This window comes from Gastrolobium bilobum, unplaced genomic scaffold, assembly GCF_033153095.1.
Source record: "Gastrolobium bilobum isolate Gb01-03AN ecotype WA unplaced genomic scaffold, APGP_CSIRO_Gbil_v1 utg33134, whole genome shotgun sequence".
NCBI classification, from domain to species: domain Eukaryota; kingdom Viridiplantae; phylum Streptophyta; class Magnoliopsida; order Fabales; family Fabaceae; genus Gastrolobium; species Gastrolobium bilobum.
The window spans coordinates 39,928-53,491 of record NW_026896225.1 but is presented as its reverse complement, the minus strand read 5'-3'; the positions used below and the strand labels follow the sequence as shown (position 1 = coordinate 53,491).

Here is a 13,564-nt window from a genome sequence, read left to right as displayed (position 1 = left end):
ACTTGGGCTTGCTTCACATGAGGAAAGAATCGAGCTACAAATTGCTCTGTGAGTTACTCCCAGGTCGTAATTGAATTAGGGGGTAAAGTCCTTGACCATTCCTTAGCTTTTCCTGCTACGAAAAATGGAAATAGCCTCATTCACATGTTTTCTTCTAGAATGCCCTGAACTCTGAAATTATCAACCATTTCAGTGAAATTGTCCAGATGACTATGTGGGTCTTCCATGGGCAATCCATGAAATTGACCGACATTCATAATCATCTGGAACATTGCTGGTTTTATTTCAAAGTTAGGGACATTAAGAGGTGGAGGAATATAATCTCTGTTTGGACCATTCCTGAAGGGAGCAGCCATATCATTCAAGGATGGCCCTCTTTCTTCATTCGGTCCTTCTCCATTTACATTATTCCCATTATTACCGTTGTCACCATTGTTTATAACTTCTACCATTGTATTATATCTTAATCTTTGAATTCTTCTTCTGTTCCTAAAAGTTCTTTCAGGTTCTAGGTCAAATAGTATTATCTCTAGTCCAAAGTCCTTAAGTTTTGTGTCCATACAATGGTAGGAAAACGGGAGCAATGAGACATAGCATAAGATTAAATTAAACAAATACGAAAAGTGCTTCCCTTAAAAATGCCTACTTTTGCCAAATGATCTCCGACAATGGCGCCAATTGCTTGTTCGGGCCGAGATGTGCTCTAGGATAATATAAGAGCAAAAGATAATAAGGAGAAAAAATTAATACGAGGAGAAATTAATCAAAAGAGGAGCAACTTTTCCCGAGAAACGCAAGCGCACGCGTCAAGCAATACATGGTTTTCAAAGAGCCCCAGATTATCGTCCTCAGGGAACAATTGTAAAAGTTTGCGTCCAAAAAGAAGAAACAACAAAAATAAATAAACGAAAATGAAAGAATAATGGTTCTTGGTTAGAAATCACCAAAGAGCATTTTCTACTAGCTAGTTAAACAATGTTAACCAATCTAAGTAGCTGAATGTTAGGTATCCTTCTTAACCATTACTGAACAGTAAGAATAGAGCATTAAATGGAAACAGTCATTATGAGAGCAATAAAACAAAGTTTATCAAAATTCGTAACTAGGAAGTACTAATATCAATTGTATCTTTTGGTTTTTAATTTTTTTGTTATTAGGAGAATTGAAACAAAGATTAAGGAAGTAGGTTTTCAAGATCAGTCTTTTCACCCTCTTGGTTAAACCTGCAGCGTTGCACGTTTCCTTAGCTAAACTATGCTCCCATCACCATTACGGTTTGTCAAAAATAACCTGAAGCAAAGGCTTGTTGCTACACGTTACTTTTGAGGTTATAGAGTTGAAACTCAGCGAGATCATGTCTGCCTTCTCAGAAGAGCATAGCTGAAGGGATCACTAGCAAAAGTGATTTACACATAACAGTGCTCCCCTTTCTGGATATTTCGCTGGCTCACAATAAAATACCCTATGATTTCTAATCTTACTCCGCACTGCTTTGTGAGGGTTTAATCGACCAAGTGGTCCTAGGATGAGTTGTAAACCAAAGGGTATTGCAAAATCAGAACAGTAAACCAAGGAACATCTCATAATTCATTAAAAGAGATGTGGTTCCATAACAAATTTATCCAAAGACAAAATGGGCTACTTCTACCTCATTCTTGACCTACTAAAGAAAGTTAGCTCATAAGGAGCATAACTAAAATTGCTGCAAAAATAAAAGAATCTGTAAAAATATCCTAAGACTCTAGGTTGAAGATGACCCCTGATTTGATATTCCTTTCTTTTTATATCAGGCTCTCATCTTCAATCTCAACTGCTCCTTAAATCCATGGTCCAGCTTTCTTTAAATCCTCTCCAATCATAGCATTGCTCCTTGCCATCTCAGCCCCATTGCAGATGTGGTCCCCCTTCTTCTTTTCATTCTTTTCGTACGATATCTGCACAGTGAGGGTGCTACCTCCACATTCCCTGCTGACGCTGACGTAGATGCATTCTACTAGTTGCTTTTCTGGCTCTTGTATTGTAGTACACTTGTTTATCCCCTTTCAGTGCTACAATCTCTCTATTCTTCCAAGTTTCTCGTTAACTGAGTTGGGTTTCATTTGGTTGGGCTTTAGGTTTCCTGCAAGAGCAATCTGATCCATTAAACACAAAGAATAAGATTAAATCAAATTGCTCCAGTACTACTCTAATTCCCAAAGTGCGTATTGCTCCAGCCCAATCTAACAAGTATTTGCTCCTAGGAGAAATAATAGAAGAAAAGTGAAGCTTAAATATTAAAAATTTGGATTAAAGGAGCATCTAAACCATCAATGGACCTCTACTTTTGAGGGCCATCAACGCTTCTTTTACAATTTATCCCTAAATCTGGGGCTCATAAAAACCATATATTGCTTGACGTGTGTGTGCTTGCATAATGTGAGAAGATTTGCTCCTCGGATATACACTTGCTCCCGAACATAACATTTGCTCCTCTGAACATAACATTTACTCCAAGCACATCTCGGCCCACCAAGCAGTTAGAAAAATGTAAAACTCTCAAGAATATAATATGATTTTGTTTAATTGGAAATAATAGTCTCGTGTTGCATAAGAGAGTTATCTTATGTTATACACCTATAGAATTTTGTGTCAAATTTTTCTTTTCTTTTTAAATTCTGGACCCCACGTATTTGTATCACCCACATGAGAATACTATCTCATGTAACATGAAATTAGTAAACCCCTTATTTAATATTCATCGTTTGAGTTATGGTAAATGCAAATGAAAAGTACGCGAGGACTTGAAGAATAACTGACGCATTTTGAGCATAAGAGAATACATGAAACATGATTCATGACACAAGGGTGTAATTGCTCGGAAACTGTAACTTCTGAAAGAATCAAAAGCATGGACTTTTGAATCAATTAATAGTCCTATTTCATTTTTTGTGCTATTTTGTTTTATTGTTAATGTTTGTACAATATATGACACTTCTTGAATACTTTTAGCTAGTGAGGTTGGGTAATGATACTCTTTTTGCTTCTTTCTTCTCTTTTTTGCTTTTTTTCTTCTTTTGATGTTGAATTGAATCTCTATTGATATGGAAGCAAGTGGCTTCTCTTTACTAGGGGACCACTCCATAGTCTTGGCATATCAAGAATGTAGGACCTTGAGATGTGGCAGTAAATGAGGTATTAATTCATGCAATAATTTCCCAGGGTCGCTGTTTAAGTGGCTGTTGGCTTGTCCACATTTTTGGCTTCATCAGCACAGAAAATTCAGTCTTAAGAAAAAATAGAAATGAAAAAACAGAATAGAAAAAAGAAAAAGAGAGTGAGATAGGGGAACACCACTCCTCTTATCTCTTTGAAGATGAGGTGAATCTGTCGTTTGGATTTCTTGAGCAATTTCGGCCCTTCACTTTAGATATGTGTGGATAACACCAAAGAGGTACTCATTTGTTTGCTCTCATAACTCTATATAAAAGCCCCTCAAAATATCTTTACTCTCATGTACTTTTTTCCTTTTGTTTGCTTTCCTTCTATTCCTTTCTTTATTCTCTTTGTTTTGTCCTCAGCTACCTATAGAAGCAAAATGCATCACAGTCATCAATACCCCCTTCCTTGTTTGTATTGCCACCCACATAGCTATATTAGGATGGTAATCTATCTTGTTTCCTTCTATTATATATATTTGGACACTTAGTTTACTTTAAAGATTATTATATGAGTGTTGCCTTTTTTAAATATTATAAGTTCCAAACTTTCATGCATGCAGGTTCAAAATCTCATAGAGAGATGCTTGCTATTTCACATGAGTCAAGAGCAATGCATAAAAGCACTAGCAGAACATGCAGGGATTAAACCACTTGTTACACATACAGGTCCTGATCCTTTCATCACTCTGAGTTTGTGTATATATGTGCTCTTGAAAACCCTGACTTGAAGACAAACGAAAGATAGCATATATACTGTAAAATCTATGTGAATTTTTGTATTCCTTGTGCAGTGTGGAAAGAGTTACAAAAGGAGAATAAGGAGTTCTTCGGAGCATATTTGCAAGTTATCACTCCCAGGCCATTCATGAGTAAGAGATCTAAGCTTTCATATCTTTTTTGATCGAGGATCAGCTACGTTTGAACTTAATAAAGATTTATATGTAGGCCATAACTACAGTTTATGACCATTAGTCTTTGTATAATAAGACTTTTATGATATGCATGCAATGGAGTTTTGAATAACACCAATTATTATCCAAAATGAAAACCCCTTATCATAGATAAGTTATCAGCGGCATAATGATAACAGTTCTTATTTAACTTTTCAGGTAGATATTTTCAAAGGAGACCAAGATTAGCAAGAAGGAAATAATAGAAACAATGAACTCATGAGTGGTCACCGAATAATCCCACAAGGGAAAAGTAAGCTGGATGAACTCTTTCAGCATTTAGTTAAAGATGGACCAGGGATTAATGCTGGGTTTAATATTAATGATTATTAGTTATAACAAAAAAGTTGTTTGCTTTATTTGGTTTGTATCTCCCAAAGAATTTGTGGGTTAACAACCTGCTCCATAGCGCATGTAATGGACGACCAGTATATATAGTACTTTAATGCTTGCTGCGATTTTCAGAAGTAAAATAACTTTTGGCCCCGGTGCAACAAAAATAGTGGAAGTCTTTTTTTTTTTGGTATGCTAAAATAGTGGAAGTCTTTATCTACTCATGCGTAAAAAAATTTAGTTCAGGTTTTCTAGTTTTTTTTTTTTTAAATATTCTAATTGATTCATCATTTTGTGACTAATTCGATTCGGGACGGCTCCTGATATTAAGACTTTAAACCCTTTCCAATAAGAGTACCGGAAAGGTTTGAACACATATTCTCATATCCATCTGCTCAATTTCTTAGCATCAACTGAGTTACCATCATTTATATTTTTTTAACATCCTTATTTTTTTTTTCCCGATGCAACAAAAATAATTAAAGTCTTTATCTACTTAAGTAGAAAAATAGTTTTCTACAAAAGTAACATGCCCTGCAGCCTCCTGACCCAAGATCCGAGGAAACAGTGGATTTTGGGCCTAAAATTGAAAACCTACAAGGCACGAATGTAGGCCTCAGGAACTTTAACAAGCCAACCATATCAATTTTTATTTTATTTTTTTAGAAAATTTCATTTTCACTCATTGTGATTTTGAAATTTATCATTTGACTTTCCGTGATTTTAAATTTATCATTTAGACTCATTGTGCTAAAATAATTTATCATTTAACCCCCTATGATTTCAAATTTTTACTTAGATTCCTTGTAGTTACAAATTTTTTTACTTAAACCCCTTGTGGTTTAAAATTAAACATTTTAAAAACATATTTAAAATAAATTTTCTCTTTTTTATTTTATTTTATATCCTCATATAATGCATTTAGGGTTTGAAAAATATTTTAAGTTATTTATTCTGAAATTAATTTATAAATTATCTTAATTTTTTTATTTTAAAAATATATTTGAAATTAAAAAATTATTTAAGATGAAATTAAAAAAATATTATTTATGATAAATTAAATATGTATTATCAAAATAAGATATTTACTTTCTTTAAATAGATAAAATAAAAATATTTGATTTGAATTTATATTCTTGATAAAAATAAGTGAATTTTTTTAGAATTTATTTTTATTTTTTAAACCTTAAATGCATTAGGTGATGATATAAAATAAAAAAGACTTATTCATTTTTTAAAGTTTTTATTTTTGTAACAAGGGGTCTAAGTGAAAATATTTTTAACCACAAGAAGTCTAAGTGAAAATTTGAAACCAAGGGGGATTAAATAATAAATTATTTAAGCACAATGGATCTAAGTGATAAGTTTAAAACCACGGAGGGTCAAATGATAAATCACAAAATCACAATGGGTAAAAATGAAAATTTTCCTTTTTTTTAGAAAATTTTGGAAAAAGTACTCTTGGGTTCTGACAAAAACAGTAAACTGCTAACTGGAAAAAGAAAAAGAAAAGAAAATAAACATGTTACATGTTACCTTGCAATCCCACTAGTAAACATCAGTACGGCAAAGAGAGTTGTAGAGGATCCTCAAACACAATTCATCATTCTCGGGTGGTGCTACCATGGTAGTTAAAATCAGGATTCTACCTAAAATCGGAAGGAGGATAAAAAATCGTAAATCGTAAAATTCTAACGTAAAAAAAATCGTAAAAGCGTTTGAAATTTTGATGAAATCATTATGATTAAAAAAAATCGTAAAATCATAAAATCACTGATATAAATCGGGATTTTAACTACCATGGTGCTACCTCTAGTCCTCTACTTCTTCTATCACTAGTGGCTTCCCTGCCTCCCATGCCAATTTTACACCAAACAATTTTGTAGAAAACAATTTCTAGTTAAATATCTTTATATTTATTTTTCATTAAGTTTATTAAGTAACTCATATTTTTGTTTAAGTTTTTTTTATAAGTAACTCAATTAATGAAAAATTAAGTGACCTCTGCGCTTGTAGAAATATATGTAGAAATGTGGTAAATGGGAAGGAGTTTTTTCTCCTTAATCAGAGGTCTTGAGATTGAGCCCTAAAAATGAAAAAATAGTCTTACAAGAGTTGCCCTCTATAATGTATTCAACAATATTTAAACTGAATTAGTCGAGTAATCGATGAATCGGTGAAAAATGTGAAAATGTAACCATAATGGGTTGAGACGTATATGAAAGAAAGGCGAGTAGAATGAGATATAAACATTTTGCACAACAAATAATCAAAAATTAATTCATATGTCAAAACTATGTACCGAAGACTTAAATCAAATTTATGATGAAGACATTTCCTGGGAAGTAGTGGCGGAGCTAGCGTAACAACTCAGCCCGGGCAAAAAAAGTTTAGTTCGTACCACGTTTATTTAGCCACACTAAAACATGGCTAATGTTTTGAAAATAAGCCTGCAAACTAGCCACGTTTTTTTAGCCACATTGAAACTGTGGCTAATTTTCAAAATTTAGTCTGGGCCAAGGCCCCCCTGCCCCAACATGGCTCCATCAATGCTGGGAAGAAGAATCAAGTCCTTTTAATGAGATTAATTTTGTAAGGGTTTGACGTTTGTCCTTTTAAAAAATATTGAATTGTGTCTTTTTAAGTGAGAGAAAGAGATACATAATGAAAATTAGGGGGGGAGAAAGTTTACGATTTTTTTATTTAAATTTTAAATAAAAAATTACTAGTTTGAACTAAAATGACCATCTTTTAAAAGGACAGATATTCTTTCCATTTTTTAATAAAGGGTTAATTTTTTCTATATTCAATGTAGCTAAATTATCTATATTGAGCCCAAAATGATATTGTTTTGGGCAGAAATCAAAGTATTTTTGTAATTATAATTTATTTCAGGGTTATAATAGTTCTTCTCAATATAATTTTTGTAATTATAATTTTTTGAAATCCATGTAGGTTAATTTTTCATGATTGATTCTTCATCACAAACTCCTCGTAATCAAACTTTTTTAAAGGACTTAAGCCTAAATCAAACCACAGCTCAAGTTGGTTACTATTCACCCGACATAAAATTCAAATAATCAAAATCACCCATGAAAGTTTGTGTTTCTTACCTCTAAATCACCAAGGATACTTGGGAAATGATTCTTCAAACTTTCATGGACTCAAACTCCTCCAAAATCACAAAACCCTTGAAATTCTTGTAACTATAAATGGGTAATATCTCACTCCATAGTACTTCGCACACGAAAATAAGAGGGGGGAGGGGGGTTCATAGAGGGTGAGATTCTAAGCAAGTTTGGCTTTCAAATCACTCAATTTCGTTAATTATAGCTCAAGATATACTGGTTTAAAGTTTTTTTTGTTTTCAAGTTCATTTCCATGGAGGTAGGAAGGGGACTGCAAGGTTTTGTTGCCCAAGGTGGGAGGGAGAAGAGAAAAAAGTGAGGGAAAATTAGCCTAGGTGTCATGACTTAAGTGGGGTTTGACTTGTCAACTCACTTAATTAGGAAGTTACCATTTTACCCTTAATAAACCATACTAATCCATGATTTAAACATCTAACATTTATTTTAACATTCACCAAAATTATTTAATGATATATTATTACAGTATTTTAAAGTTTTGGGTAACTTTCGCACAATTGCATTTTTACTCGGATCTTTCTTTAACCGTACTTTTATTGTAAGAAGTAACTATATTTGAATAATTATATTTTTCATCTAATTTTCCTCATTCTAATTCAATTCTATAATTTTATGGGTTTAGGAAGGGTGTATTTTATAGAATTAGCTCAAAACTGGACAGTTTTTGCCAAATTACCACTTTGCCCGTAGTGGAGATTTTATCCAAAATTCAGGATTTTAACTCAATTAATCCTCTAATTAGACTTTCATTTCTAATTAATGTAATTTGATTATTTGGGTTATTATATTCTCTCCTTATATTTCAGAGAAATGATATAATTTCTTTCACATAATTAAAATCTTCTTTGATTTTGCCTGTGATTTTTTGACATTAGAGTTTTTCTCATAAATCTTATGTGTTACTTCAATTGACATATTTGTTGATCTCTTGGCCAGTGAAATCAATATAAATTTAATTATACCGTTTCTAGGGAAGTGGTTTATAGGCATGGCCTTAAATTCAATGGTTATATAATTAGTCATTGTTGCTTAGTACAGAGAGACTCTCACTGAATTTATACTTATGTAGCCAATTGATGTGGTTAATAATGTCTTGAAATTCTTGTTTCTCCCGACTCTATTTCACTATATGATACTCTGCTACCTAACCTAGCAAGAGAAGTTTTGTATGCAAATTGAATGAATTAAAGACGTCCACTGACTAAGCTCTAGAACAGTGGTGGTGGTGGTGGTGGCGGTGGTGGAAGGGAGGCAATCAAGGATTGTCTTGTATTGGAAACATAAGGTAGTTTGTTAAAAGAGTTTTGATATCCCAAAAATGCATGATTTAGTGTGGAGTAAGGTAATGTAACACCCGTATATATCCGGTAATGTTATCATAATATCGTATTAAGCTGCGCTTAATTAAAATGCGGAATTACTTTTTCTTTTCAATTATGATGCCATTAACATTACCAACTTGCTTAATAATCAATTAATAAAACATCGCTTGTATGTAATTGCAATAAAACAGCTAACTGAAATACCTCATAACATGGATAATATAAGTGTGGCTCTAGTCACGGAACTACAACAATGCAGACCGGACCATCTAACAGTTTATACAACTCCAATCTAAAAGTACTAACAAAAGTGTCATGGACAATCCCCATGCTCACTCAAATAAGGCAACATGCCCAACATCAGTCTCACCAACAATATATCATAAATAGCGGAAAACACAAACAGCATCTCAAATCCAGTCATGTTAACATAAAGCAGTAAAACATAATCAGCTAAGCTCCGGCCTCCTGCCGCCTGAGGCATCAGTACCCATACTACCTGATCCTGAAATAAGCATTCCCCAAACGTGGGGTAAGATCTCTAATCTAGAAATCTCAGTAAGTCAGTGAGTCCTCAAGGATCTTCCACCCCAAGCTCACTTACATGTGCAATATAAGTTCAAAAACAGTTTATCATTTATCATTTCTAAAACAATGCAATGCAGCAGATAATCATGACATGTGTGTCAATACTAATCTACTGGCCAGAGACAGTGCAGGTATACGTCTATCACCTACACACCGTGCAAGTACCACTTGCATTCACCCCGGTACACCGTCTTGTATGGCGCTACATACTCAGGCTTCCCGTCAAGATGAAACAACACATGCATATTAAAAGTCATTACATGTAAAGTTCAATCAACATATCAAATATTCAAAAGCATGTACACAGCATGCATAAACCATACCCCCATGGGGCATGGTGGAACCACTACATGGCTAAACCGAGGACACGAAAGCTTACCTTGCAAGGTAACTCTAAAAGCCAAGAGTCCACAGCTTAAAGTCCAAACACAGCAGATTCACAATCTGTTATGGACCAACAATACATCAACAACATGCACCACAAGCATACAATATTAAGACAACGCCTTTTCATTACGTTTTCAAGTCTTAAAGCTTCTAACAAAGCCACAAGCCCTTAATCCCATGATTCTGGCTTAATCCATTAAATATAGAAGTTCAACTTCATCAAACTAGGGTCCAAAAACCCCCAATAGCCTACTGTACACACAGCACAACTGCTATTCTGCGAAATCCCAGAATATCGGATATCTCACTGTCCATATCCGGATATTCAATATCCGGATATACAGATTCACATATCCGGATATCCAATATCCGGATATCCCTAAACCACGTATCCGGATATCCAATATCCGGATATCAGTTTGACAAATATCCGGATATCTCACGACAGAATGCAGTTTCTGCATTTTCGTGAAGATATGCCAAAAAGGTTCCCTTTTTACCGATTTTAAACACCTAATCATGCATTTCTAGATGTGTTAAGCCTCACCCAACAACAAGTTATCATCTTTTAACCTTAACATGCATCAAGCTTTCATTTTTAAGCATTAAACTCATGATTAAAGGTTGGTATACATACCAAAGGCCAAAACAGAAGAAGAGGCTGCTCTTTGGAGCTCACAATCAGCCCCTCAAGACTGACTCAATAGGGTGCACGAAAATGGATCAACAAGCTTGGACCTTTCAACACAAAGGAAGCTTCTTGGACCTCACAATGCCAAAACAAAGGCTTCCACACACAACCAACCCAAGTCAGCCTCAAAACCTCACACACAGCAGCTCTCTCAACTCAGAAAAGACCAACAATAGAGTCCCAAGGCTAGCTCTCACCCTCACCAAGTGTATCCCAAGTGAAAGTGTGAAGAAAAATCAAGAAAGGAAGTGTCTTGGACCCAAAATGGAGAAGAAACCCCACAAGTCAGCCAAGCTGATCAGCCACCCTCAACTCTCACGTTCAAAATCTGTTTTCTAGGGCATTGTGCCCTTAGAAATGGGTATTTAAAGCCCAAGCCACTTAAACACACAGTGTTAACTTTAATTGCTACGCTTAGCATTTTAATCCCAAACTTTGGATTATGAAACTACATAATTTTCTAAGATTTATCATATTTTTCTTATAATTTTCTGAGCACTTTTCCGGTACGCGCTTTTCCAAGCCAGTACCGATTTCCAGCACCAGTTCTCATTATCTGGACTTGAAACTCGTTTTACAAGTCCTACATATTATTCTAGTAATTATCATGCACTTACATTAATTTTCCGGGATACTTTTTCGGCACGCATTTATACCGACTAGCAGAACAAGTATCTGCACTTTTCTTCCGAAAAGCGACTTTCAGCATTCTTAATCACTTATTACGATTATTAAGCCTCATAAATAATTATTAGGGTCAATTATGGAATCATTTCCTATTTTCTCGTAATTTATTAATTAAATTCCTTAATTAACGGTGCGGGTTCTTACATTTACCCCACCTTTTTAGGATTTTGACCTCAAAATCATAAACATACCTGGTCGAAACTCGGGGTACTGCCGGAGAAGCTCGTCCTCACGCTCCCAAGTACACTTCTCAGGAGTCCTTCCGGTCCACTGCACCTTGACCATCAGAATGATCTTGCTCCTCAGCTGCTTCTCGCCACGATCAAGAATCTTTAGTTGTCCTACGGGAGTCTTTAAGTTCTCCCGAACTTCCACATCATCCGGTTGCACCACGTGCGAAGGATCTGCTATGTACCTCCGAAGCTGAGACACGTGAAACACGTCGTGAATGTTGGCCAGGTTAGGAGGCAAGGCAAGCTGGTAGGCAACAGGTCTTACTCTACCAAGAATCTGGTATGGCCCAATAAACCGCGGGCTCAGCTTCCTCACTCCGAGTGCCCGTCCAACACCGGTGACATGTGAAAGTCTCACAAACACGTGCTCACCCTCACTGAACTCCAGTGGTCGATGCTTGACATCGTAGTAGCTCTTCTGACGATTCTGCGCCTGCTTCATCTTTTCCCTGATCATCTGGATCTGCAGGATGGTATCTTGGACAAAGTCCAAGCCAAACAACTCATGATCCCCAACCTCCGACCAGCAGGTAGGTGTACGACACCTCCTACCGTAGAGCGCCTCGTAGGGTGCCATGCCCAGGCTAGCATGGAAACTGTTGTTATATGAAAACTCTACCAATGGAAGGTACCTATCCCATGCCGAGTCCTGCTCCAACGTGCAGGCCCGCAACATGTCCTCCAAGGTCTAGATAGTCCGCTCAGTCTGTCCATCAGTCTGAGGGTGATAGGCGGTACTCAATCTCAACTGTGTACCAAAAGCTCCCTGCAGCGCCTCCCAGAACCGAGATGTGAACTTCGGGTCCCTATCACTGATGATACTCACGGGCACCCCGTGAAGCCTCACAATATCGCGAACATACAGTTTGGCCAACTGCTCTGTAGTGAAGCTCACCTTCACTGGAAGAAAATGGGCAGACTTCGTCAGTCTGTCCACAATGACCCATATTGAGTCACAGCCAACCTGAGTCTTCGGCAGACCCACAACGAAGTCCATAGAAATGCTCTCCCATTTCCACTCCGGAATCTCAAGAGGTTGAAGTTTACCAGACGGCTTCTGGTGTTCAATCTTCACCTTCTGGCAAACCAAACACTTGGACACAAAGATAGCAACATCTTTCTTCATGCCCGGCCACCAGAAGTTCTTCTTCAAGTCTTGATACATCTTAGTAGCACCAGGGTGGATAGAAAACTGACCCTTATGGCCTTCTGCCATAACCTCTTCTGTCAACGGACCTCGAGGAACCATAATCCTCCGCTGGAACAAAAGCAATCCATCATCATTCCAAGACACACCGTCTTGGTTCTTCACATAATCCAGACACTCTCTCTGAACTTGTGCCTCTTTAATCTTTTCTAGCAGCTCGTTCACAACATCTGATGCTTCCAACCTGAGAAGTACGCTCGCACACGGAGCGGTCACTGCCAAGTGGCGGAACTTCTCAACCACATCGAAGTTACCAAGTAGCAAACTGGATGAACTACTGGATTTCCGACTCAAAGCATCATCTACCACATCAGCCTTGCCATGATGATACCTTAGCTCAAAGTCGTAGTCCTTTATGAACTCCATCCATCTCCTCTGCCTCATGTTCAACTCCTTCTGGTCGAACAGGTACTTCAAACTCTTGTGGTCACTGAACACCACAAACCTCAAACCAAAAAGATAATGCCTCCAAATCTTGAAAGCAAACACAATCGCAGCCAACTCCAAATCATGAGTCAGGTAGTTCTCCTCATGAGGCTTCAACTGCCTCGAAGCAAAAGCAACAGCTCTACCAGACTGCATCAGCACACAGCCCAGCCTCTTTCGAGAAGCATCACAGTAAAGCTCAAACTGCTCCTCAGGATCAGGAAGGATCAACACAGGTGAAGAAGTCAATCTCTCCTTCAACTCCTGGAAGCACGCCTCACACTCGTGAGTCCACACAAATGGAGTCTCCTTTCGGGTAAGGCGAGTCAAAGGGAGAACCATCGTGGAAAAACCCTTGATGAACCTCCGATAGTAACCGGCCAAACCTAAGAAGCTC

General features: G+C 36.6%; 1 protein-coding gene across 1 annotated transcript; it reads left to right on the top strand.

Annotated features, from left to right (window-relative positions):
* Positions 1-3,460: 3,460 nt before the first annotated feature.
* LOC133298349 (uncharacterized) lies at positions 3,461-4,621 on the top strand. Its single transcript, XM_061497619.1, has 4 exons — positions 3,461-3,640; positions 3,758-3,863; positions 3,989-4,066; positions 4,307-4,621. Exons 1-4 carry the CDS (start codon positions 3,491-3,493, stop codon positions 4,348-4,350), a joined length of 378 nt encoding a protein of 125 aa, XP_061353603.1. The 5' UTR covers positions 3,461-3,490; the 3' UTR covers positions 4,351-4,621.
* The last annotated feature ends 8,943 nt before the right edge of the window (positions 4,622-13,564 follow it).

Coding starts and splice junctions, on each gene's coding strand:
- LOC133298349 (XM_061497619.1), top strand. CDS start 3,491: ATGTACTTTTTTCCTTTTGTTTGCTTTCCTTCTATTCCTTTCTTTATT. Junction 3,864..3,988: donor ACCACTTGTTACACATACAG/GTCCTGATCCTT, acceptor TTCCTTGTGCAG/TGTGGAAAGAGTTACAAAAG. Junction 4,067..4,306: donor CACTCCCAGGCCATTCATGA/GTAAGAGATCTA, acceptor TTAACTTTTCAG/GTAGATATTTTCAAAGGAGA.